General features: G+C 57.1%; 4 protein-coding genes and 1 long non-coding RNA gene across 6 annotated transcripts in view; all 5 read left to right on the plus strand.

Moving 5' to 3' along the window:
• Positions 1–645, plus strand: part of MT4 (metallothionein 4) — a 36,309-nt gene extending 35,664 nt beyond the window's left edge. The window contains exon 5 of the mRNA XM_084861312.1: positions 37–645. Within this exon, the coding sequence (XP_084717438.1) occupies positions 37–128 (92 nt within the window). The 3' untranslated portion in view covers positions 129–645. The remainder of the gene's footprint in view (positions 1–36) is intronic.
• A 2,935-nt stretch (positions 646–3,580) lies between these two features.
• MT3 (metallothionein 3) lies at positions 3,581–6,312 on the plus strand. 2 transcript variants are annotated; one of them, XM_084861342.1, is made up of 4 exons: positions 3,581–3,828; positions 4,040–4,108; positions 5,281–5,427; positions 5,670–6,312. In XM_084861342.1, the coding sequence occupies exons 1-3, from the start codon at positions 3,798–3,800 to the stop codon at positions 5,388–5,390; spliced, it is 210 nt and encodes a 69-aa protein (XP_084717468.1). In that variant the 5' UTR covers positions 3,581–3,797; the 3' UTR covers positions 5,391–5,427; positions 5,670–6,312. The 2 variants fall into 2 exon arrangements, with proteins under 2 accessions (XP_084717468.1, XP_084717467.1); XM_084861341.1 differs by lacking the exon at positions 5,670–6,312 and having other exon boundaries at positions 3,585–3,828; positions 5,281–5,544.
• Positions 6,313–8,972: 2,660 nt separating this feature from the next.
• On the plus strand, positions 8,973–9,987 carry LOC311633132 (metallothionein-1E). The gene is made up of 3 exons (XM_084905383.1): positions 8,973–9,245; positions 9,463–9,528; positions 9,736–9,987. The coding sequence occupies exons 1-3, from the start codon at positions 9,218–9,220 to the stop codon at positions 9,825–9,827; spliced, it is 186 nt and encodes a 61-aa protein (XP_084761509.1). The 5' UTR covers positions 8,973–9,217; the 3' UTR covers positions 9,828–9,987.
• Positions 9,988–13,093: 3,106 nt separating this feature from the next.
• LOC311633941 lies at positions 13,094–16,316 on the plus strand. Its single transcript, XR_014797022.1, has 3 exons — positions 13,094–13,562; positions 15,011–15,049; positions 15,546–16,316. It is a non-coding gene; the product is annotated as an uncharacterized lncRNA (long non-coding RNA).
• A 4,727-nt stretch (positions 16,317–21,043) lies between these two features.
• LOC311633940 (metallothionein-1E-like) lies at positions 21,044–22,801 on the plus strand. The gene is made up of 3 exons (XM_084906949.1): positions 21,044–21,232; positions 21,769–21,834; positions 22,547–22,801. The coding sequence occupies exons 1-3, from the start codon at positions 21,205–21,207 to the stop codon at positions 22,636–22,638; spliced, it is 186 nt and encodes a 61-aa protein (XP_084763075.1). The 5' UTR covers positions 21,044–21,204; the 3' UTR covers positions 22,639–22,801.
• The last annotated feature ends 2,343 nt before the right edge of the window (positions 22,802–25,144 follow it).

Below are 25,144 nucleotides of genomic sequence, written 5' to 3' on the forward strand. Positions count from 1 at the left end.
CCCCAAGCTGATCTGTCCGTCTCCCAACCCTTCCAGGCTGCTGCTCCTGCTGCCCCCCGGGCTGTGCCAAGTGCGCCCAGGGCTGTGTCTGCAAAGGCGGCTCCAGCAAGTGCAGCTGCTGCCCCTGAAGGGCCCCCCGGTGCTGGGTGCGGCCGGGGAAGCGTCTGTACAGTCACGGGTGGAGGAGTTGAGATGAGCGTGCTTTTTATACATCTGCCCCGAGGAGGTGTTGGTGACGTGTGTGTAAAGTGTTGGAGTAATAAAGTTTTCACTCACGGTTGTCTGGTGATCAGAACCCTGTTTGAGCCTCACTCGGAAGGACCCAGAAGGGCCGCCTCCATTGCAGATGTGGGGGGCGCCTGCCTGCATGCCTTCTGCCCAGGTTGCTAAGCACAAGCTCCTGCAGCTCTGCCTGGGGCTTTCTCCTGGTGCCTGGGCCTTTAAAATGTGTGTGTGTGTGTGTGTGTGTGTGTGTGTTGATTGATTTTGAGAAAAAGAGGGAGAGAGATAGAGAGGTAAAAACATCAAGGAGAGAGAAATATGACCAGCCCAGCAGCACATGGCTCAGTGTTTGAGCATCAACCTATGAACCAGAAGGTCAAGGTTCGATTTCGGATCAGGGCCCAGGCCCAGGTTGTAGGCTTGATCCCCAGTGTGGGGCATGCAAGAGGCAGTGATCCATGGTTCTCTCTCACCATTGATGTCTCTCTCTCTCTCTCTCTCATTCTCTCTTTTTTTTCTTCTCTCCCATCATTTCTGAAATCAATAAAAAATATTTTTAAAAACATGAAAAAAACAACAACACAAAACATCATCAATCGGCTGCCTCTTGCACGCTCCACACTGGGGACTGAGCCCACAACTCGGTCATGTTCCCTGACCCCGAATCAAACCTTGACCTTTTGGTTCCTGGGTCAACGCTCAACCCTTGAGCCACACTGACTGGGTTCCCTGGGCTTTCTTGCTGCAAGCACAAAGTAGGCTGGGAGGACTGGGGAGTCAAGACCACTGGGAACAGCCCTTACCCAATGACAAATAGTAGTCAGGAGGTAAAATAGATGCCCCATATCTTCCCCCTTACAGTGGGACAGATCTGAGACCTGGTCCACCCCTTCCCCCAGAAGTCCTGGTTCCTGCAGCTCCTTCGTCCTCTGCTCTCCCAGTCCGACTCCCCAACAACACAAAACAGTCCCCCACTGACCTCCCTCTCCGTCTGGATCTGAGCTGTGCCTTTCTCTGCTCCCATTCACCCATAAATGGGATTGGACCCAGCCTGGTATTCCAGAAAAATGGTAAAGTCTGGTTCGTTAATGTACGTGTCTAAGTCCTCTTTCTTCACATTGTTTTATAAAATGTATTGAGGCCTAGATACCAAAGAAAGAGGCTAACAACCCCATCATTACATGAAGAGTTTAGGAAGAAAACATAAACATACGAGGCTCATCTGGGGGACAATGAGTCGACACGGATGCCCTCTGCACCGCGTGGCAGGTGTTGAGGGTTCTATAGGACAGGGCGGCATGGATAGGGGGACTGGGGTGTGACCCACCCAGATAATGGGGCAAAGACTTAAAGAAGTCTAAGGAAGGGCAATGGCCTGTTCCAGGAAGCAGCCACCTGGGGCACTGGGAAGGGTGGGTGGGATTGTGGGAAGCCATCTTTATTCTGCTGGGATCTAAGTGGGTCTGGCCTAAGGGTCTGGCCGTCTCTGCTCCACAAACTCCAATCCTCAGCTCTTTTGTTAGTTTTTCTCTTTTCTCTCCTTGCCTTTTTAATGTTTCTTTTGATAGATTTTCAGGAAGAAGGAGAGGTAAATGCATGTTTTCAGCTTACCATGTTGTAGGCTTTTTTCTGGTATAATCGCTCCTCTTTGTCAACCCTACAGAACGGGGATTGCTATCTCCATTCTATAGGGGAGGAAACTGAGGCTCAGAGAAGACCCCAGCTCAGGCAGGACTAGCTGAGAGGGAAGCTTGAAGACCATGTGGGAAGATGGAAGGATGGGGGTTGGAGGGAGCTGAAGTGGAAAGTAAACAGACGGGTTCCAAGGGACCTTTCGGAGTAAAATGTAAGCTGGGGAGACAAAGGAGACGGATTTCAGGGCAAGAAGGAGAGCTTTCTCACGGCACAGCTCCCTGGAGCTGGCCAGTGCTGTGTCAGGGGGCGGACACATCACGGGTCGTGTTCCTGAGCTGCCTGAGGAAGACAATGGGGACCTCGGGTAGGCTGGGACAGACTCTGCACCTGGTCAGGATATAGTCCAACTTGGATGGAGATCAGAGGAGGGCTTGGTGGGAACGGAATGGAGGACTGGTCACAAGACAAGAAAGCAGTTCCGCGTGTGGACTGCAGGAGGCGCTCGAGGCACACAGGCAGCTGAGGGAGGAGTAGGCTGGGCCCTTGAGAATTGTGCCTGGGTTGAGAGGGGGTGTTCAGGCTTCACGCTGGCTGGCTTGGGGACCAGACACCCCAGAAAGGGCCTTGACCCCTCAGGTACAAATGCTCGGAGGATAAATCAAACCCAGCTCTCCACGAGACGATTGAGCCTCAGTTGTAAAGGCCTTAACAGAGGGTAAACCACGCAGATTCACAGGGCATGCAACTTTTAAAATAATTGGGTACCTGGTTGGCATGGCTCAGTGGTTGAGCGTAGACCTATGGACCAGGAGGTCACAGTTCAATTCCCTGTCAGGGCACATGCCCAGGATTCAGGCTCGAACCTCAGTGTGGGATGTGCAGGAGGCAGCCAATTCTCTCTCATCATTGATGTTTCTATCTCCCTCTTCCTTCCTCTCTGAAATCAGTAAAAATATATTTGTTTAATATTGTAGAAGTGAAATTAATTTCTGGGACACAAATGTAAAATCTATTGATAAATATGGGAAAGTCATTTATAAATCAGTGTGTACTATAGGCTTCTAATTTTATATTTGAAAGGATTATATATGCCTATATTTAATTCTCCAAAAATTTATACAATAAAGAAAGAATAAAGGGGAGGAGGGTATTTTAGACCCCCCTCAAGATCCTGGCCACCCTAAGGGTGTAGAGGGGTGTATTAGGGTTCTCCAGTGAAACAGAACCAGTATATATATATATATATATATATATATATATATATATATATATCTTGATATGACATATATACATATATATCTATGTACATATATTTGTGTGTGTGTGTATATATATATATATATATATATATATGGTGGGGCAAAAGTGGGTTTACAGTTGTTCATATGGAAAACAATACAATCATTAATAAGTAATAATACAAGAATAAACTGTTTTGCACAGTCACAACTGCACAGCTACTTTTGCCCCGCCCCGCACATACATTAGCACCTGTTATGCACTCAGGATGGGGTTTGGCTCTCGTGTCCTGGAGGAACGACGCAAACGCTGGTCTCTTCTGGAGACACCCTCTGACATGAGGTCTTCCCCGCCCAGGCGGGTCCTCCTATACATCACCCATCACCGTGGGGCGCGGACGGAGAGAGGCGCTCCCGGCTCAGAAGCCTCCATCACCGGGGTGGGGAGTGGCCCCGCTGTGCACACAGGCAGCGGGGAGGCGGCTGCAGGCAGAGCGGGGACGGGGAGCCCGGCGGGGAGGGGCCGCGGCCGCAGTGCGCGCTCTCCCGGGAGCGCAGATGGAGAGGGGGCGCCGGCGCGCGCCGCGGGCTGAGCCTGCGCGCCCCCGCCCGGGGCTATAAAAGCCTGGGCACCTGCGGCCACGGAGCTTCCGGTCGTCGGGAGAAGCCACTGCACCCTCTCCAGCGCCAGCTCCGCTCGCCATGGACCCCGAGGCCTGCTCCTGTCCTTCCGGTGAGCCCTCTCCCCCATGGCCCCCTCGATCGCAAAGAATCCCATGTCCTGTGGCTTGCGTCAAGGACATTGGGGGGAAGGGGCCCTTAGTTCCCGTTTTGAACCTCGTGAAGGGCAGGCATATCCCAAAGGGCGCTGAGATGGGGCACCTCACCTCCTCCCGCCCGAGGGGTAAACACTGGAGTCATTCCTGCGGCCTCTCCCTCTCTAGGTGGGTCCTGCACCTGCACCGGTGACTCCTGCAAGTGCGAGGGATGCAAATGCACCTCCTGCAAGAAAAGTGAGTGTGGGGTCCCCCTCCGCTCTGCCCCTGCCTGCCCTGCTCCCCCAGTCTGCCCAGGCAACGTGGAGAGACCCCGAGGCCCCCTGTGACATTGCCTCTGACTCTTCCTGGGACCGAGGACCTGGGGAGGCCTGAGATGCCATGGCCCTGGCCCCACCCCTCCCCTCCCCTACTTCTCTCCCCACCTCCCCCCAGTGACTCATGCAGTAGGCCTGGGGCAAGCCATTTTGGAAATTCCCAGCAGATTCCAGTAGGCAGCTGGAACTGAGGACTGTTATCCTGGTCCACCCCCTGTCCCCCATCCACGCCCCCCTTAAAACCTCCGGTGCCTGGGGGAGCCATTGGTGAGTTTGGGGGCTGGCTCTGGAGCTCCCATCCCTCGGCCGCTCAGGCCTTTGTGGATTCCCCTCAATCTGACCTCCCCGGGTCTCCCAGATGCAGCAGCGTGTAATGAGCGTGGGGAGGGGGAGGGGGGAAGGGGCCTCTCTTTTCCAGGGTGTGTAAGACTAGGGGTGGGTGACCCCAGGGGTCTCCTGGACCCTACACACACACACACACACACACACACACACACACACACACCGGTGCCATCTCTGCTCCTCCAAGTGGATCCTCCCAGCCTCATTTCAAGGCCATGTACCCTGTGAGGCTGTGAGGCCCAGCTCTCCCCCCCACCCCACCCCCGCCCCCCAGCCTGGGCCTCCCCTGCCATCCCTGACTCCCCTGTGTTATTGGGCCTCGGGCCAGTGGGTAGTGAGTGGGTTTCTTCCTTCATGCACGTTTGTTAGAGCTGGGGACGGTGGCACCAGGAAGTGCTAGGGTAGAAGAAGCGGCAGGAGAGAGCAGGCCGGCTACTTCGGCTCCCTCGAAAGGTTACGGGAAAGAAGGGAGCCGAGGCCCTGCTGTCAGCTCCCTGGAGAGGGAGGAGAGGGGCTTGGGGACAGGTTCGGGGGGCGGGGGGAGAGAGCCCGGGAGGAGCTGCCACTGCCCATTGCTCCCCTGGTTACAGGTCACTTCCCTGAGGGGCTGGGGACTGGGTACCCCTCGTCCACAGGCAGCCCAGCATGCATGCAGCTGACACGCCATGGATGCTGAGCCAGACCAGGTGTGAGAGTAGGCAGGGGACAACGACCAGCCTCCTTCGACCCCCTCCCCTTGTGTGACCCCAGGCTGCTGCTCCTGCTGCCCCCCTGAGTGCGAGAAATGCACCAAGGACTGCGAGTGCAAGGAGGCAGCGGGGGCGAAGGCCGAGGCTCAGAAGTGCAGCTGCTGCGACTGAGACAAGAACCTGCCCCTCCAGGAAACACGTGTAAATAGTGCTGGGGGCCCAGTGCCACCTCTCCCGGGGGGGGGGGGGCGGGGAGGGGGTGACTGTGTACCCCCCACCCCCGCTAGCTGCTGGCTAGTGACAATAAAGCCTATGAATGGCAGAAGCCAAGGACTGGTCTCTTCTTAAAGGGGAAGGATGTGTATGGGGGGCAGAGGGGGTGCCTCATCTGAGATGCCCAGTTGAAAAGTGTAACCCCGGGACTTGGCTGCTGTTCTGTTTGGGGCTCAGATGGAGTCGGAGTGCACCCCCTCCTGCAGACGGCCCTGGTCCTCCTGCTAAGCCAGGGTCAGCTCTGGGGAAAGGGGAGAGCAGACCCCTGTGAACACATCTCCATCTCTCTTCATCCGTCCCATGGGGCTGGGGGCAGTGAAAACCAGCCCCCAGCTCCCAACGCCTGACCTTTCTGGAATCTTCTAGTGGCTCCTTCAGAGCTACCCGTTGTCAGAGTCTTTGCGGGGAGTCCGGGAGGCTCCGGCCCATCTTGGCAAACTCAGCTGCGTTTCCAAGATCACACACAGCCCTGAATAGCCGTCTCCCCGCAACAGAGCCCGGCTCCTTTTCAGAGCTTCTCGGGGGCACTTTGTCTCCGCGGCCCCTTCTCCTCGGGGAAGGAGGCCAACAGAGCTTCTGTCCCTGGGCCTGTGGTCCAGGCCGTGGTGAGTGACAGCACCCAGCGAGCCTGGGCGGCGGCGGAGGGAGACACAGGGCTGGGAGAGAAAGGCTGACACATTTGAGATCACCTTGAACTCCTTCCCCTTAAGTACAGTACCTTATTGGACCCTTACATTCTAAAAGAATGGTATGACTGCTATACCTGTTTTATACATGGGGCACTAAGGCTTAGGGTAATTGGCATGAGGTCTGTTAAAAAATAAACTGAGCCGGGACCGGTTTGGCTCAGTGGATAGAGCGTCGGCCTGCGGACTGAAAGGTCCCGGGTTCGATTCCGGGCAAGGGCATGTACGTTGGTTGCGGGCACAACCCCAGTAGGGGGTGTGCAAGAGGCAGCTGATCGATGATTCTCTCTCTCATTGATGTTTCTAACTCTCTATCCCTCTCTCTTCCTCTCTGTGAAAAATCAATAAAATATATTTAAAATAATAATAATAAAAAATAAACTGAGGCAAATATCTATGAAGTGCACCCTGTGCCGGGGCTGGAGACACGCTGCAGGGCCATGAGCGCTCCTGGGGCTGTCCCTGGCAGCCTGGGCTGGGGAAGGAGACAGACAAGTATTCCAGGGGAAGTTCCAGGAAGAAAGAGCACAGGATGTTTTCCAGCACGTACCACGGGCACCCTGACGGAGCCCGGGGCTCAGGACTGCCCCGGAGGACGTGACCTTGGAGCTGAGCTGTGAACACATCTCCACAGGACCTGACAGTCCACACTGCCAGGACAGCCTGTTCCCTGCCGCCTCCTCCCTGCACAGCCGCCGCCAGCAGCCCCCGGGCCTGCCAGGGACCTTCTAGTAACCCGGCTCCTGACTCGATGACGACACGTTCTTGGCATCCGAGGTGGATGATCCGGGGAGGAATCCGGGCCGCCTGACCTCTCTTCCTCGCAGCATCCCCTGGGGAAGAAAGTTCTTGTGGGGTTTTTCCCTTCCACATGTTCCGGGACGTGTCAACGTTCAGGCCAGCGGCCTCCTCTGCTCCTCCCGCCCCCGCCTGGCAGGGCCTCACCCGCCTCGTGTCCCTGACCCGCTTCCTCCCGGGCTGCACTGGGTCTCCTCCTCTCGGCTCCCCCTGCCCCGGAGGGTGCCTCCCATCCTAGCCTTGACCCTGCTGTCACCTTTCCCGGACCCCTGGTGACACTGCCCCCGTGCCCAGGAGTTTCCGGAGCTCAGGGCTCGTGGTTTTGTGGCTTCTGTTCTCCCCTGTGGCCAGGCGATACCTACCCTTAGGAAGCCTTCAGCATGGCCGGGCTCTCTAACGGAATCACCAGGTTCTGCACTCCCCAGCTCTGTGACCCTGGGCATGTTACTAACCCCCATTTCCTCCTCTTTATTTATTTTTTTAAAATACATTTTTATTGAATTCTGGGAGGAAGGGAGAGGGAAAGAGAGAGAGAGAGAGAAACACCAATCATGGCCCTAGCTGGTTTGGCTCAGTGGGTAGAGCATCAGCCTACAGACTGAAGGGTCCCAGGTTCGATTCCGGTCAAGGGCACCTGCCTGGGTTGCAGGCTCGATCCCCAATAGGGGTGTGTGCAAGAGGCACACATTGATGCTTCCATCTCTCCCTCACCCTTCCTCTCTAAAATCAATAAAAAATATACATTAAAAAAAAAGAAAAAAGCCGAAACCGGTTTGGCTGGGTGGATAGAGCATCAGCCTGAGGACTGAGGGTCCCAGGTTCGATTCCGGTCAGGGGCATGTGCCTTGCTTTCGGGCACATCCCCGGTGGGGGTGTGCAGGAGGCGGCTGATCGATGTTTCTTTCTCATAGATGTTTCTAACTCTCTATCCCTCTCCCTTCCTCTCTGTGAGAAATCAATAAAAAATATTTTTTAAAAAGAAAATAAATATCAGTGATGAGAATCATTGATTGGCTGCCTCCCCACACTGAGGGTGGAGCCTGCAACCCAGGCATGTGCCTGAAGGGGAGCCTAACCATGACCTCCTGGGTCATAGGGCAATGCTCAACCACTGAGCCACACCAGCCGGTGTGATTTCCTCCCCTTTAAAAATAGGAATGACAGAGTCCCTGCCTCCCAGTGTTGGTGAAATGAGAGCCCCCACAGAACGGGAAGACTATACATGCCAAAGCGCTGGGTATACAATGGGCAAGCTGTGTCAATAACGGTCCCACGGGTTTAACATGATGCCACCCAGCTATGAAGCCTGGGCACGTACAGAGCATTGTGAGTCATCTGTTCTGGCTTCCAACGGATCATTTGTCCCAGCAGAACCCCCAAAGTGAGCTTTCAGGCTCTCTCACCAAGTTCAAGTTCAAGTAGGGGAGTAGGGGCACTTGGGTGTGGGAAGGGAGTGGAGCCGGAGGTCAGAGCCGGGTGCTGGGAGGTCAGAGCCAGGAGATGGGAGGTCAGGGCCGAGTGCTGGGGGGGTCACAGTGGGAGATCAGAGCCAGGAGCTGGGAGGTCAGAGCCGGGTGCTGGGGGGTCACAGTGAGAGGTCAGGGCCGGGTGCTGGGAGGTCAGAGCCAGGAGCTGGGAGGTCAGGGCCGGGTGCTGGGGGGGTCACAGAGGGAGGTCAGAGCCAGGTGCTGGGGGTCAGAGCCGGGTGCTGGGGGGGTCAGAGCCGGGTGCTGGGAGGTCAGAGTTGGGTGCAGGGGGGTCAGAGCCGGGTGCTGGGAGGTCAGAGCCGGGTGCTGGGAGGTCAGAGCCAGGAGATGGGAGGTCAGAGCCGGGTGCTGGGGGGTCAGAGCTTGGTGCTGGGGGGTCAGAGCCGGGTGCTGGGAGGTCAGGGCCGGGTGCTGGTTGGTTGCACGTCCTGATCTCCTGATCGCCTACTCACAGCTCTGCGCCCGGCCCCACCGGCGCGAGGCGGCCCGGCACGCACCGGGGGGAGGCTCCGGGCAGCGGCCGCAGGGACCGTGTGCACAGCCCGGTGCGCCCGGCCCGCCCGGTGCGCCCGCCGCCGCCGGTGACTCACGGGGGGCGTGTGCAGGCTGCGCCCGGCCCCACCCCCCTCGGGCTTTGCACCCGCCCCGGCCGGTCCGTTATAAAGGCGCCTCCGCGCCCGGCTCCGCAGCGCCTCCCGCAACTTCCAGTCTCCGTGTCACCTCTGTCCTCCGAACCGCAGCCGCTCAGCTCGCCATGGACCCCAACTGCTCCTGCGCCACCGGTAAGCGGCCTGGGCTGGGCCGGGGGTGCCGGGATGTCCTGCTCTTCTGGGTCCCGGGTGCTAACAGGTCTTAAAGCGGACGGCGCGCGTTTCTCCTCGGTCCCCCGTTTCACTGACGGGTGGTGGTGGAGCTGTGTTCGTGGTGGATCTGGGTTCGTGGTGGAGCTTCACCAGTTGCGTATCCGGGGACCATTCGCATCTATTTTTCTTCTTGCAGGTGGCTCCTGCACCTGCGCCGGCTCCTGCAAATGCAAAGAGTGCAAATGCACCTCCTGCAAGAAGAGTGAGTGCCGTCTTCTCTTCTGCTCCCTGCGTGCCCTCCCGCCCCCACCCTGCATGCCCTGCGCCCCCAGGGGCATTGAAACAGGGCAGTGGGCGCCCCCAGGGAGGGGGGCACCTCCTCCCCCGCGGCCCCTGTTGCGAAGGGCGGGGGTTTCTCACTGGTCTTTTCCCCCAAGCGCTCACCTCTGCCGCCCCTCTCCTCCCGCAGGCTGCTGCGCCTGCTGCCCTGCGGGCTGTGCCAAGTGCGCGCAGGGCTGCGTCTGCAAAGGCGCCGCCGACAAGTGCAGCTGCTGCGCGTGAGGATGCGTGATGCCGAGAGAGAGCCGGTCCCCGGTTGTAAATAGAGCCACGTGTACAAACCTGTTTGTTTGTTTTTTTTGTACAACCCTGACCCGTTTGCTACATTCCCGTTTTTATTTCTAGAAAACACATGAAAGATAATAAAAGTTTGTTGGCTTTATTCTGAGTCTGTTTTCCTTGGAGTATGTACCCACCAGGGCTGGGGGGTGGGGGGTGGGGTGGGGGAGGACTGAATGGGAAGGGAAAGGACAAGGGCCTGGGACGGAAGTGTTGTTGTTCCCTAACAGCCTTCAGACAAGCCACGTGGCCTCACCGAGAGGCTCTAGGGCAGGGGTCTTCAAACTACGGCCCGCGGGCCACAGGAGTCTGATCTGGCCCGCCAGGTTTTTTGGGCAGTGAGTGCAGCCGAGGTGTTACAGTAGGAATTAGTAGTTCATATAGTCCGGCCCTCCAGCTCTCTGAGGGACCGTGATCTGGCCCCCACTTTAAAAAGTTTGAGGACCCCTGCTCTAGGGCATTGGGTGGATATGGGGTCCCCGCTGGGGTCACAGCAACGCTGATGGCACAGAAATTTCTCGACCCAGAATGCTCCTTCTCTGTAGCTTCCCGGACCCACTTCAGTACCTCACTGCATGGAAGGCTTGAAGAATATAGGGTATACCTTACTTGCTTGGTTCTGAGGAGGGCTTTAAAATCCTTGTGGAGAAGCCTTATCCCTATGGTCGGCAAACTGCGGCTCGAGGGCCACATGTGGCTCTTTGGCCCCTTGAGTGTGGCTCTTCCACAAATTACCATGACCTGGGCGAGTCTATGTTGAAGAAGTGGCGTTAGAAGAAGTTTAAGTTTAAAAATTTTGGCTCTCCAAAGAAATTTCAATTGTTGTACTGTTGATATTTGGCTCTGTGGACTAGTGAGTTTGCTGACCACTGCCCTTGCCCGTTTGGCTCAGGGGACAGAGTGTCGGCCTGCAGACTGAAGGGTCCCCAGTTGGATTCCGCCAAACAGCACATGCCTGGGTTGTAGGCTCGATCCCCAGTAGGGGGCGTGCAGGAGGCAACTCATCATTGATGTTTCTATCTCTCTATCCCTTTCCCTTCCTCTCTGAAATCAATAAAGAAATATATTTTTTAAAATGAAATAAAATCCTTGTAGTGAAGAAGCAGTTCTTTCCCCCCTAATCCACCCCAGATCTACATTTTGGAAAATAATAATTCCTATGAAATGGTGTGAAAGATCAACACAAGCCACATTTTTAGATTTGAGACCATTTTCCGTATTGAGAGAGCAGATATGCGAGATTTGAAATTGCTGCCCCTGGCTCATCGGAAGGGCGCCTGGAGCACCGAAGACAATTCATAAACACCCCCAGAGTGTGGGACACACACACTGGGAGTACCCCCGTCCCAGTCTGAACTTGGCTCTGCATCTTTGCAAGTTCCTCCCTCTGGAGGGCAGGCTCAAACCCCCTCCAAAATCCAGCTCCTGGGGGTTTGGAGCAAATGGCCCAGGCTTCTTTTCTCAGGTAGAGGGAGGGGTGGCTGAGAATGGTTCCTGGTAAGGTACCCCCACCCCCAACCCCATTAGTGCAGGGTGATGTCAGGCTCCGAAGTTCAGAGCAGTGGCTTGTAATTAGGGACAACGGTTAGTGCCCCCTGGCTATTTGTAGAAGGAGTTGCTATTTGATGTGAAATCAAAGAGAAAGACAAGTCACATGGACCCGGGAGTCAGGACCATGCTTGCCTGCAAGGCTCTGTGTGAAAAGGGATCATCAGAGCCAGCCTGTGCCAAGTGCATGGGGTTTGATGCCATGAAGCCTGGTTCACAGCCTGCTTTTCCACAAATGGCATGTCCTGTGCGCGTCGCTGAAACTCTCTCAGCCTCCGCTTCCCCGTTTGTAAAAAGGAGATTTTATCTCTAAGGGAGGAATAATCAATAGTGTCCCAGCTCCAGGATGGCTGTTCTGATCTGTAGGGAGCAGCTATAAGGGTAAAGCCTCAGACTGACCTGTGGCAGAGCCCTCCTGGCACAATTAAGCTTGACCTTGCAGTCCTCCCTTGTTCCTAGGTAGCTAATGGGCTGTGGGAGGTGCAGCAAATGCTGCCAAAACAAAGCTTGAGTAACCAAATAGATTTGAAAAACTGGCAAGAACATTGTAAATATGCTGATCACTCCCTCTCTCCCCTCCCGTGTTTTGCTTGGTGTGATGTGACTATAAAAATTTTGGCTGACAGGCTGGGTCACTGTTTCCTCATCCAGGCACAGTGGTCCCACCTGGCCCCAACTGTATTCTCTTGTCCCCTCTTCTTTAACCCTTCACCGCCCCTCCTCAGGTTCACCCCTGGCCGGGGTTCAATGATCACTATGCCCATTCGTGTAGAGAGAATCCTTTTCCATCCCACCATGCACCTGGAGAAAGGCTCGTTGGTTTAGAAGCGTTACTGGACCCCGCCCACCGCGGAGGCTCAGTTGGTTAAGTGTCCTCCCATGCACTAACAAGGCTGCCGGCTCGGTTCCCAGTCAGGGCACACGCCCAGGTTTTAGGCCGGATCTCCATGGGGGTGTGTGCAGGAGGCTGCCAATGGATGTCTCGCATCGATGCTTCTATTTCTCTCCTTTCCTCCTTCTATAAGATCAATAAAAACATTTTTTCTTTTTTTTAAAGAAGCCTCACTCTGGGTCGGCCATGAAGGGTGGGATTAAAAATGTGCTGACCCGGCGCCAGGAAGAGAGAGGTCGCCTCCTGTAATAAGCACCCTGGGATAGGACACTGCCACCGCGTTTGGGTGGACCCCAGGCCTTTCCCGCCCTGTCCTTTCCCCCTCCCGGGGCCAGGGAGACTGCAGATGGAAGGGCTGAAGCGATTATGTCATTTTCCAGGGAAGCTTCGCAGAAAAGCTTTTGTCATTTTCCAAAATAACATAATCGCTTCAGCCCTTCCATCTGCAGTCTCCCTGGCCCCGGGAGGGGGAAAGGACGGGGCGGGAGACATGATCGCTCCCCTCGCCTGTCGCTGGTCTTGAGGCTGGGACCCCCTGACTCTCCTGCCTCGACAGAACATCTAGACCTCAGCTGTGTTTTAGCTCCAGGCCCAGAGAAGCAGCAGAACCAGACCAGCCAACCAGTGGCTGGCCTCGGCACCAGCTGCACTGAAAAAAGGAGCCCCTGCCCTGGCACCCACCCACGAATCAATCCGCGGGGACCCGGACCCTGAGCGGACACAGCTGTGAAGCTGCTGAACGTCCTGTGAAGATCCTCCGAACCCTTCCTTAGCAGAACTCAGGCACCCGTGTTGCTGAACCCAGGTCCCCTGTGGCCCCACCAGTCTATCCCTGGTGCTCTTCTCGCTGCCTGGCACCAGTTTGATAGATTAATTAAAGAATTAACCGAGACTGGGATGCCAGGAGACAGGCTTTTATTGGAGAGAGGGGTACCTCCGCCGGCTGCTTCCAGAGAGAAAGAGGCGGGAAGAAATCCGGGGGTCTACTCTTAAGGGGAGGATAGGGGACGGGGTTTAGGATCCTCAGCTAATGCTGATTGGTGGTTAGGGACCTAGGGGCTTAGGAATCGGGGGCTTAGGGTATTTGGCACGTGCTGACTGGTGGTCCAGTGCTCAGGTATATCTGGCTGCAGGTGGGGTTTGCGTCTGTCCATCAACTGAAGGATGTGGGGATCTATCACCTACAACAATATGCCAAGCGAAGTCTTCCCGTCACCTAAAAGGATGCCTCCTCTGAGGTAGGTAGGCTGTGGGGACCTCTGGGAGTGGGGTGTACCCGCAGGCTGTGGGCAACACTAGCGTTTTCTGTGAAGGACCTGACAGACGTGTCCATGGATCCCCCCAGGGGAGACTGGGAGGGTGGAAGAAGGCAGGGGCCTGGGCTAGCCAGGTGCCGTGTACCCCAGAAAGGGGGCTGTAGGCCCCATGTGGGGGGTGGGGGAGGAGCAAGGAGAAGAAATGCAGGTGGAAAGCCAAGGTCCAATTGCACACGGTTCCTCTGCACACAACTCCCTCCCTTTCTCCCCTGTTCCTGCCAAGTCATGCGCAGGAAGGGGAGAGGAGGGGGGGTGCTGCACACGGGCGGGCTCTCTGCCTGAGGTCAGCGGCAAGGGGTCCAGGGCCTGGGAAGATGGTGGGGTCCCAGGGGCTGGGTTCCAGCAAGAAGGCCGTGGAGATCAGCGGTGGCTGCCCCGGGTGGAAAATGGAGAAGGGTCAGGCCTGGAGGCTGGATACCGTGTGCCACACGGCACACATGCCGCGGGGCATTAACCAGGGGTCAAAGGTGGGGCCCCGCGCGGTGCGCACAGAGCTCAGCGGGGCGGGTGGAACAGTGCACCCCGCCCAGCCAGGTGCGCTCAGCCCAGACAGACAAACGGCTCCGCGAGGCGGGCGCAAAGGGACCGGGTGCAAGAGCCCGGGTGCAAGAGCCGGGGCGTGGCCTCTGCGCCCGGACCGCCTCTTCTGGGTGGAAAGGGAGCGCGTGGGCTCCTGGGCGCCACCACGCGGTGCACCCGGGCAAGTGCATCTTCTCCTCTTGCTTTGGACCCACTGCCTCATCTCTGCTGGGAATAGACCCCAACTGCTCCTGCCCAACTGGTAAGGACCCCGGCTCTGGACCTCAGGAGGCCCCTTCCTCGCCCTGAGGCGAGAGGAGGGAGTATTTGAGAGGGAGGAAAGAGAGAGAGAGAGAGAGAGAGAGAGAGAGAAAGAGAGAGAGAGAGAGAGTGAGAGAGACAGCAGCTTCTGTGCTTTCTCCCTGGCTAAGCGCCCTCATCCTGTTCGAGCATTTGCAGCCTCCCAGTGAGGCCTGAGGTTTGAGGTTGCCCTGCTCCGGGCCATCAGGTGGTCGGGGGCGGCTGGTCCAGGACTCTAAGTTGTCCCTGCCGGTTGGAGGCAGGGAACAGTGTGTCCTCCGGGCTGAGGACAGAGGTCCTGGCCCCCAGACTCAGCCTAACTGAACTAACTGGGCCTGGAGCCTGGGACCATCCCTGGGGGGCAAACAAAGGAAGTGCACCGCCCTCTCTAGCAGAAGGGCAGAGAAGGGGGTCAGCCCCATCTGTTCCATGTGGGACAGGAGTTCCCAGGGCTGGCCCCTGCCCAGGGGAGGGGGTGTGGGAGCAGAGGTGAGGGACAGCTGTCTCTCCTGCATCACGCATCTCACTGCCTGTCTTTCTCCTCCTTGCAGGTGGCTCCTGTGAATGCAACGACTGCAAATGCACCTCCTGTAAGAAGAGGGAGGGAGAGCCCTTCCCTGGGAATCTGGGGGCTGGGGAGTGGGAGGAGGGAGCTCTGAGCTGGTTGGAAGCGGATAGATCAGGAGAATGGGTCTGCCTTTGCCCCTGGGAAGCTGTCACTGCCTGTGCAGGCTCTCTGCCCGGCCCTGTCCCGGGCTCAGAAGGGGCAGGCCAGCTTTCTCCTGGTGAAACCCAAACCCTGATGGTCTTGCTAACTATTTCTCCATAGAGCATGCTCTTTTGTTCTCATGGGCAGTGCTAGGCCTGCTGTGGGGCAGGGAGGGGGCCTGGTAGTCACCTCTGAGCCCTCCTTTCCCCTGCTGTCTGCCCCGAGGGCTGCGCCCATTTCGCCCAGGGCTGCATCCGTGAGGGAGCGTTGGACAAGCGCAGCTGCTGTGCGTGAAGTGGGGGTTGGGGGGTGGGGGAGCCTGCTCCCTGATGTAATCAGAGCAGCATGCTCAAACCCGCCTTTTTTTTTTTTTTCAGTGACCCTGACCTGTCTGCCACATTCCCTCACTATTCCGTGTGAAATACGTGAGAGATAAGAAAGGTGGTTGAGTTCCTCTGACTCTGGCTTCCTTCCTGTGCGACAGGAGGAAGGAATGTGGTGCCTGCAGGGCTGGGTTGAGGACTGGGCTGGATCTGCAGAGGTGAGTGCTGGATGGAACAGTGAGTCTCCCCCAACATGAGCGCCTTCAGGCAGGAAGGTGATATCACAGGGGCGTCTGCTGTCAGGGCAAGAGCCTCGGGGCACGCACTGTGAGGGCCGCTTGCTTCTGAAGCACTGGGGGAGGGGGGACCACTTTGTAGTTTCTCACATTCACAGATATCACCTATAGTCAAATAAAGTGAATCATTAAGAAAAAGTTTGCCCTGGCCGGTTTGGCTCAGTAGATAGAGTGTCAGCCTATGGACTGAAGGGTCCTGGGTTTGATTCTGATCAAGGGCACATGCCCAGGTGATGGGTTTGACCTCCAGTGTGGAGTAAGCAGGAGGCAGCCAATCAATGATTCTCTCTTATCACTGATGTTTCAATCTCTCTTTCCCTCTCCCTTCCACTCTGAAATCAATAAAAGGAAAGTATAGCTGAAACCGGTTTGGCTCAGTGGTAGAGCGTCAGCTTGGGGACTGAAAGGTCCCGGGTTCGATTCCGGTCAAGGGCATGTACCTTGGTTGCAGGCACATCCCCAGTAGGGGTTGTGCAAGAGGCAGCTGATCGATGACTATCATCGATGTTTCTAACTCTCTTTCTCTCTCCCTTCCTCTCTGTACAAAATCAATAAAATATATTAAAAAAAATAAATAAATAAAAGGAAAGTATAAAAAACCCATTTTGTTCTATATAATAAAAGCCTAACATGCTAAGTGTCCAGTCATCCATTCAACCAATCAAAGCATAATATGCTAACTATATGCTAAGGCCACTCAACTGCTTGCTATGACATGCACTGACCACCAGGTGCACACTCTGACCAGTAGGTTAGCTTGCTGCTGGGGTCCAGCCGATCAGGACTGAGGGAGACAGGCCAGACATGCTTTGGAGCCCTCCCACAGTCCCTCCCCGGCCAGCCAACCTCCCACAGCCCTCCCAGCCCCCATCATGCACTGGTGGGGTCCCTTCGCCTGGCCAGTGGCCTCTTGCAATCCAGGCTGAGGAACCTCCTTTGAGTGCATGAATTTCATGCACCGGGCCTCTAGTAAATATATGAAGCACCAATAATAAAATCAGATATTTACCAACGCTGTGTGCATTTCCACCAACAGTGTGCACTGAGCAGTTGAAAACAAGTCGTGACTGGCCCAGTGCAGGGAGCACACAGCCTGGGAGCCATGCACCCCCTCCCCATACCCCCACAGGGAACCACAGTTCTTACCCCGTGTCTCTGACAGGGCACCTGCCACCCCTGAGAGCTCCCAGTTGTGGTTTGGCTTTGAATCTCAGGAAGTCCCTCCTGAGTCAGGCAGATATCTGCACCCCCCTGCCCCCCAATCCAGCCCTTGGCTACGGGAAGCTGGCAGAGTGACGAGGGATGTGGAGAGAATGGCAGGGAGGTGCCCAGGAAAGCCTGCTCGGCAAGGGGCAGGGTGGGTGCCCGAGCATTTGCAGGTGGAGGGCTTTGCGTCTGCCCAGGTGGGGTGCTGGCGGGCTGCTCACTAGACAGGCATGAGGCCCTGAGGGACTCATAAATAGCGGCGGGCCCTGCTGGCTGTTTGTGGAGGGAGCTGCTATTTGATGTAAAAATCAAAGGGAAAGTCAAGTCCAAGTCCAGCGGATCGGAGTCAGGACCGTGCTTGCCCTGGGTGCCCTGGGCGCTGGGGCTCTCAGCAGCCAGCCTGCGGAGGCATGCCGGTTCCCAGCCGCTGCGCCCCTCCCTGGCCGGGTGAGGGGGGGAGTCCTGCAGAAAGGAAATTACGTCTCCATCTGAGGAAGAAGGGATCGTGTCCAGCTCCAGGCCAGGCCAGGGCAGAGCAAACGGAGGCCATGATGACCGCTATGCCCATACTGAGATTCCCACGGAGAGAATCCTTCTAACTCCCAGCATGCTCCTGGAGAAAGGCTCCTCGGTTTTGAAGCCTTTGCCCGGGGTCGGAGGTTAGAGATGGAGTTAGAACCTGGCTGACCCCGTGCCCTGGGGAGGGTGGGTGGCCGGCCAGGAGCCCCCGGGACATGGTGTCTCCGGGGGTTCGATCCCGCCTCTTGTTACTCTGAGCTGCGAGAGGCCTCTGAGAGGGTCCTGTCGTCTCCTGTCTTGAGAGACAGCGGCAAACAGGAGGCCAGAGAGGTCACAGGGCCGCGCGCAGGGACCTGACTGCCACTCGGCTCCTCCCGCTGCGTCCGGGCCAGGATGCCACGAGCTGGGCGGTGGGGGAGGGCACGATGCTGCGGGCAGCCGGCGTGAGTGCCAGTCCCGGCTGCGTCCCTGGTCGCTGGGTGTCATTACCTGTCTGAGGCTCCGTCTCCTCCCCTGTGAAAAGGGAAAATAATAGTGTCTGGCTCTTCGGATGGAATGATCTCATACATGCAGTGAATTTGGAAGGATGCCGGGCACAGTGCGAGTGACCTACAGCATAGGACCTACCACCGAGAGCCTGCTCCCCGGTGTCACCAGAGCAGCATGCTCAAACCCGATTTTTTTTTTTTTTCAGTGCACCCTGACCCCTTTGCACATTCCCTCACTATTCTGTGTGAAATATGTGAAAGATAAAGTGGTTGAGACTGCTCTGACTCCCGTTTCTTTCCTGTTCGACAGAGGAAGGAATGTGGTGCCCGCAGGGCTGGGGTGGGGACTGGGCTGGATCTGCAGAGAGGTGAGTGCTGGATGGAACAGTGAGTCTCCCCCAAAACTGAGCGCCTTCAGGCAGGAAGGTGATGTCACTGAGGGGCGTCTGCTGCCAGGGCATGAGCCTCAGGGCACGCGCTGTGCGGGCTGCTTGCTTCTGAAGCACTGGGGGAGGGGGACCACTTTGTAGTTTCTCACATTCACGGATCTCGACTATGGTCAAATAAGGTGAATTGTTAAGAAAAAGTTTGCCCTGGCTGGTTTGGCTCAGTAGATAAGAGTATTGGGCTGTGGATTGAAGGGTCCTGGGTTTGATTCTGATCAAGGGCACATGCCCGCGTGGTGGGCTCCATCCCCAGTGGGAGCGTGCAGGAGGCAGCCAATCAATGACTCTCATTACTGACTGATGTTTCAATCTCCCTCTCCCTTTCTGAAATCAATAAAAACATATATTTAGAAAAGGGAAAAGTTTGAAAGGACAGTGTACAAAACCCATTTCGTCACTCAACGCTTGTAACCGCAATAAACATGTGAAGAATCGATTTTTAGCATCATCGTAGCATAGGAGACGGGTTGCTACCTGCAGACAAGCACACCAGCCCGCCCTGCCCTGTCCCTGTCAACCACGTGACCACGACACCAGTGGCCGGAGGAGGGTGGCCTCTCTCCCACCAAGAAGGATGGGCGCTCGGGGTGGACAGCCGGAGCAAGACAGACTGTGTCCCTCACAGGCACCGAAGGGGTCACCATTTCCGCTGTCCCCTGCACTATTTGTGTACTTAATTTTTATTTTATTATTTTTTTTAAAATATACTTTATTGATTTTTTTACAGAGAGGAAGAGAGAGCTAGAAACATCGATGAGAGAGAAACATTGATCAGCTGCCTCCTGCACACCCTCTACTGGGGATGTGCCCGCAACCAGGGTACACGCCCTTGACCAGAATCGAACCTGGGACCTTTCAGTCCGCAGGCTGATGCTCTATCCACTGAGCCAAACCGGTTTCGGCTGTGTACTTAACTTTTAAACCGTTCCTCTTGCCTTGACTATATTTCTATAAACTCCTCACCACGACCGAAAATGAGAACCAGTTTACTTCTAGACATAGGAGAGAGCCACAAAGGCACACAAGCGTGTGTTCCTTTTGTAGGTATCACGTAGTCGCCCCCAGGATTCGGCTGGGCACCGGGAGGCGGTGAAGGACCTACCCCGGGGCCAGAGGGAAGAAGGTTCTTCCTCTTTCGTTTGGCACGTGATGGGGACCGGATCAGGGCGGCACTCCAGCACTGACCGGGCTGTTTACAAACTCTCTGTGCCGCACTCCCTGTGCCACGTGTGATCCCGGGATTTCCCTCAGCGTTGGTAGGGTTTACGGAGGGAAAGTGATTCAGTAAGACTGGCACGGACTAAGCCTTATGTAACTGTCAGGAACACCGAAAGGGAAATCACATTATTTCTTGCCTGTTATTTATGCCAGGTCAGCCCAGGGGCTTCCTTCCTTGGGGGGGGGGGGGGTGAGCTGGAGGGAGGGGAGAAGGGGGAGATTGCACCCCATGCTTTGGGACCCTCCCTCCTGGAGGGGTGTGGACCCGCTAGGCCGAACAAACCCTGGGAAGTTTAGGCCAGTGGTCGGCAAACTCATTCGTCCACAGAGCCAAATATCAACAGCACGACGATTGAAATTTCTTTGGAGAGCCACATTTCTTTAAACTTAAACTGTAGCCGGGACCGGTTTGGCTCAGTGGATAGAGCGTCGCCCTGCGGACTGAAAGGTCCCGGGTTCGATTCCGGGCAAGGGCATGTACCTTGGTTGCAGGCACATCCCCGGTAGGGGGTGTGCAAGAGGCAGCTGATCGATGATTCTCTCTCATCGATGTTTCTAACTTTCTATCCCTCTCTCTTCATCTCTGTGAAAAATCAATAAAATATATTTAAAATAAATAAAAAAATAAACTTAAACTGTATAGGCAGGTACCTTGTTATTAACTTAATTAGGGTACTGCTAAGCTGGCCTTTGCCCAAAAACTCAAGGGGCCAAAGAGCCGCAGTTTGCCGACCACTGGCTTAGGCAGCAAAGGAGGACCAGGACAATATGCCCATTCGCGGCTTTCGTTGGGAGAATGGGACAAAGGGGGAAGAGGTCGCTCTAAGCTCCGGCCTGGCCCGAGTTGCTAAAACAGGGAACAAGGGAACAGGGAACAAGTAAACAGGGAACAAGGACGGGGGACACGGGGGAGGGGGGCGGTCGGGGAGCAGGGAGTGAGGCAGGGGCAGGGAGCGAGCGGGTGAAGGTCACGTCCACCACGTCTCTGCACACAGCTCCAGGCCGCCAGCCAGGCCGGGGACGTGAGTGAGCACAGGCCGGGTTTGCACACGGGCTCAGCACAGGGTGAACGGGAAGTCAGAGAGGAGCGGGCCAGCGGGTGGGGAAGACTTCTAGGACTCCGGGGCTGAGTTCCCAGAACTCGGGGAACAGGGATGGCTGCGCCCCTGGGGGTGATCAGGCTGGGACACGGTGTACCCGCAGCTCCTCCACCTGATCCGGCGCCAAAAGCGGAGGCCCAGGCCCCGGGGAGCCGTGCACACGGCCCGCCCGTGCGCTCAGCCCGGCCAGGGCGCTGCGGGCGGCACGGAGCCCCGGGCGGGCGGGTGCAGGGGCGGGTGCAGGGCCGGGGCGGGTGCAGGGCCGGGGCGGGGTGCAGGGCCGGGGCGGGTGCAATCGGGGCGGGGCCTCTGCGCCCGGGCCGCCTCCTCGGGGCTATAAAATCAGCACGCGGGCTCGTCCAGGCCACCACGCGTTTTGGACACGAACGAGTATCCTCTCTCCTCTCGCTTTGGGATTTCAAGCCTCACCTCTGATCGAAATGGACCCCAACTGCTCCTGCGCCACCGGTAAGCCCCCCGGCACTGGGCCCTGGATGCCCCTCTCCCGGGCACAGATGGGGGTTCTGAGGGTGGCGTAGGGGGTCCCTGGATGTCGGCTGGAGCAGTGGGTCCTGACCTGGGTCAGTGCGTCCTGCCCAGCCCGGCTGCTGAGGGCATGTCCCGTCGCCCTCTGCCTCTGGGTGAGCGCGGAGGGTCCCCAGGCTCAAGGCTGCTGTGTTCCAGGGTGGACCAGTGGGCTCAGGGGGGCTGCTGGACTGGGACCCAGTGTTCCGGGCAGGACTTGGTGGGCGGTGGGGACGTTGCCTGTTTGCAGTTCAGGCTATCTAGGACCCTGGCCCCTGCCTCTGTCTGGGCTGTGTCCCGAGCCCGGGACCTCCTCCCTTTGAGGGAAGCCAGGGGGAAAGAGAGCGACTTGAACTTCCCGCAGCGGGAAAGGAGCTCCCCGTAGGGTCCGGACGGAGGAGGGGCAGGGAGGGATGGTGGATGGGCCGCCGTGTCTCCTGAATCAGGCATCTCACCACTCCTCTTTCTCCTCCTGGCAGGGGGCTCCTGCGCCTGCGCCGGCTCCTGCAAATGCAAAGAGTGCAAATGCACCTCCTGCAAGAAGAGTGAGTGTGAGGGCCCTTCCGGGGGAGCGGGCGGTTGGACTAAGGAGGGAGCCCAGAGCTCAGCAGGCACCCGAGGACCAAGGACCCAGCATCTCTGCCCCACTTCCCCCGGCCGCTGGAGCAGAACCAGAGCTCAGAGAGCACTGGGGTCCAACATCTTCGTTCTAAAACGGGGCCCTGGGGTCCAGGGACCTCAGCACGTAGTGTCAGAGATGGAGCCCCAGCTGGACCCTGCCTCCTGGCGATGGAGCCTTTTGACCCCTCCAGTGTCCTGACCCTTCACACACGTGACCGTGGTCTCTCCCCCCCCCTGCCGGTGCCGCCCTTTCCCGTAGAGTCAGCCCAAAGCTTCCCGGACCCTCCTAGGGCACTGCTGGGGCTGGGGTTTGCCCCTCCCTCATCTTGAGGACCTTCCTCCCTTCATTGTGTGGTCCTAGGAGGCTGGGGGCCTACTTCCATCGCCCCTCCTGCTACCCCCAGGCCCTGGCACTGCCTCTTTAAGCTTTGTGACCTGTCTGGGCTCAGGATGGCAGGGCAGCCTCTTTCTAGGGGGTGGGACCTTCCCCAAAGGTTCTAGCCATGGTCTCAGGACAGCACCTGCCCTCTGAAACTCAGGCCCGTGGTGGTGGTGGGGGTGTAGCTTGTGCCAGGCCGCCGTCGGGCAGGGAGGTGCCGTGCTGAGTGCTGACTTCCCCCTCTGCCCCTCTCCCAGGCTGCTGCTCCTGCTGCCCCGCGGGCTGTGCCAAGTGCGCCCAGGGCTGCGTCTGCAAAGGCGCCGCCGACAAGTGCAGCTGCTGCGCGTGACGAGGCGTGACGATGCGTGACGCGGGGAGAGCCCGCCCCGGATGTAAATAGAGAAATGTCTACAAACCTGCCTTTTCGGATATTTTTTTTCATAAGCCCTGACCCCGTTGCTACGTCCCTTTTTGTATGGAATATTTGAATGACAATAAACGTTTCGAGACTCCTCTGGCTTCGTGTTCCTGATGGAGGGTGTTCTGGGAACAGGGGCCTCGTTTCTCCACGGGGCGGTGGTGAGGGGACCTGCCTGGGGGGCGGGGGGGAGGTGGGGTGTCGGCACAGGAAGGGGGAGGCGGGTGAAATGGGGCAGATGAACGTCTGGCCTGCCGCTGGCTGTCTCTCCGTTGTGCGTGGTTCCTCTACCACCTTCTAGAATGATCTGGTCCCTGTCCTTCCTGTGGGTACCGGGGCTGCCGTGTGTGTGCGTTTGGTAGCCACCACCTATGCTGCACCTACTGTCTACACAGGCAGCGGGCTGTCGGGAAGAGGTGACTCACAGGCTGCTGGGGAGACACAAAGCGGCTGAGACAGGATGTGCTGCTGGGTGGGCCTGAGGGGAGAGACCTTGGCACTGAGGTCTGAGTGCTGGGGGGGCGTGGGGGTGGGGAGGAGGCCAGCGTGTCTGGGCCAGTGTGTGAGGGGCGGAGCTCAAGTGCCCTTGGGAGAGGGGAGTACAGACCACCTGCCTCATTCATCGGGATGACTCCCCGCCTGGCCCTGCCCCTGAGTCACTGGGTGGGTGGAAAGGGCCCCAAGCCACCACCCTGCACCCCCTCCCAGCCCCAGCCTGATTTCTGAGATGTAATATGGGCCAGGGGAGGTCTGTATTTTTTAAAAATACATTTTTGTTGTTTTCAGAGAGGAAGGGAGAGAGAGAGAAAGAAACATCAATGATGAGAGAGAATCATGGATCGGCTGCCTCACAGCCCCCACTGGGGGTCGAGCTCACAACCCTGGCATGTGCCCTGGCCGGGAATGGAACTTTGACCTCCCGGGTCATAGGTTGATGCGCACCCACTGAGCCACACCGGCCGGGCAGGGATCTGTATGTTTAACAAGAACCTAAGCTTGCAGCCCACAAACATGCTCACATGGAGCCATTTAGAGAAACAAAAGGAGCTTCTGTAGAAAGTTTTTTTTTCTTTCTTTTCTTAATATATTTTATTGATTTCTTTACAGAGAGGAAGGGAGAGGGAGAGAGAGTTAGAAACATCGATCAGCTGCCTCTTGCACACCCCCCACTGGGGATGTACTCGCAACCATGCCCTTGACCGGAATCGAACCCGGGGCCCCTGAGTTTGAAGGCCGACGCTCTAGCCACTGAGCCAGACCAGCTAGGGCTGCAGGAAGTGTCTCTACCCTGGCGGGTCTTTGGAGCCATCACCCCTAGCCTGTGGCTGCCGGTGGCTGAGGGACCCTGGAGGGCCCGGGTCCTGCCTGGGGCAGGCAGGCTTCTATGATGAGAGGCTTGGTGGAGGGCGGGCCTCGCTGAGAGGATGGCACGCCGCCTTGGGGGCTGGCACTGTGGAAGCCGTGCGGCATCGCCGGGCTGGATGCCAGCCTGGCACGGACCTCGTGGGGCTGGAGCAGGAGCGGGACACGGCACTGTCCTGCTTGCACGTCCCGGTGCCAAGGTCACAAACGTGCCCACAGTTGGCTCTTTCGCAACCTTACCCTCAGGAACCGCAGCTGCCAAAGCTCTCCAGAGAAGGGGACCTGGTGTTTCAAACACAGTCACCCCAGCCACATGTGAAGTGACAGCTTCACTCTGTCCCCAAGCCCCGGCTCCCCAAGGGGTGGGCGGGGCACGGCCATTATGGGTGACTGTCGGAGAGATTCATTTGCATGAATGTTTTTCTGATTTCATATGGCTGCACCAGAATGCCTTGTTTGACTCCAGAAGATATTACTTTGCTTCATGGGAAGGCAGTTCAATGTGTCGTCTCTGGAGCCAGACCTGGCTGGAAGCAGAGCTTAGCTGCTTAGGCCGGTTCTGTGGCCTGCCTGTGCCTCGTAGTTCTCATCTGGAAAATGGGTACAATCGTAAGCGCCTACTCCACGGGGCTGCTGTGAGGTTACGTGTGTCCAGCACAGTCTCCGGCACACGCTAGGTTCTTAGTAAAGGAACTAAATTTATTTATTTCACGGTGCCTGACAATCAGTAGGCGATCCATCAGTGCTCTGTATTTGACTCCAGGAGCACTTGCTGTATGTAAATCACTGTGCTGAGCACGCACAGAGAGGGGAGTTAACATAGACACAGGATCCGATCTCTCTGCTGGAGGAGGACTTACTTCAGATCCCCGTGGCCACTTCCAGATGCAGCTGCTGAGCGGGGACAGAGAGTGAGAGCAAACTTTTCTGCCTCTGGAGAACAGCTCCATGCACACTGACTCTGGGGTCAGCAGCTAAGGCAGGGGTGTGGAAGCCTGGGGAAGAGGGTGCGAGTCAGTCTGCCCAGAGGCCAGGAGAAAATCCTGTTCACCCATCCATCCATCCATCCATCCAT

The sequence above is a fragment of the Pipistrellus hanaki genome (assembly GCF_964339955.1).
Source record: "Pipistrellus hanaki genome assembly, chromosome: 15".
Lineage (NCBI taxonomy): Eukaryota > Metazoa > Chordata > Mammalia > Chiroptera > Vespertilionidae > Pipistrellus > Pipistrellus hanaki.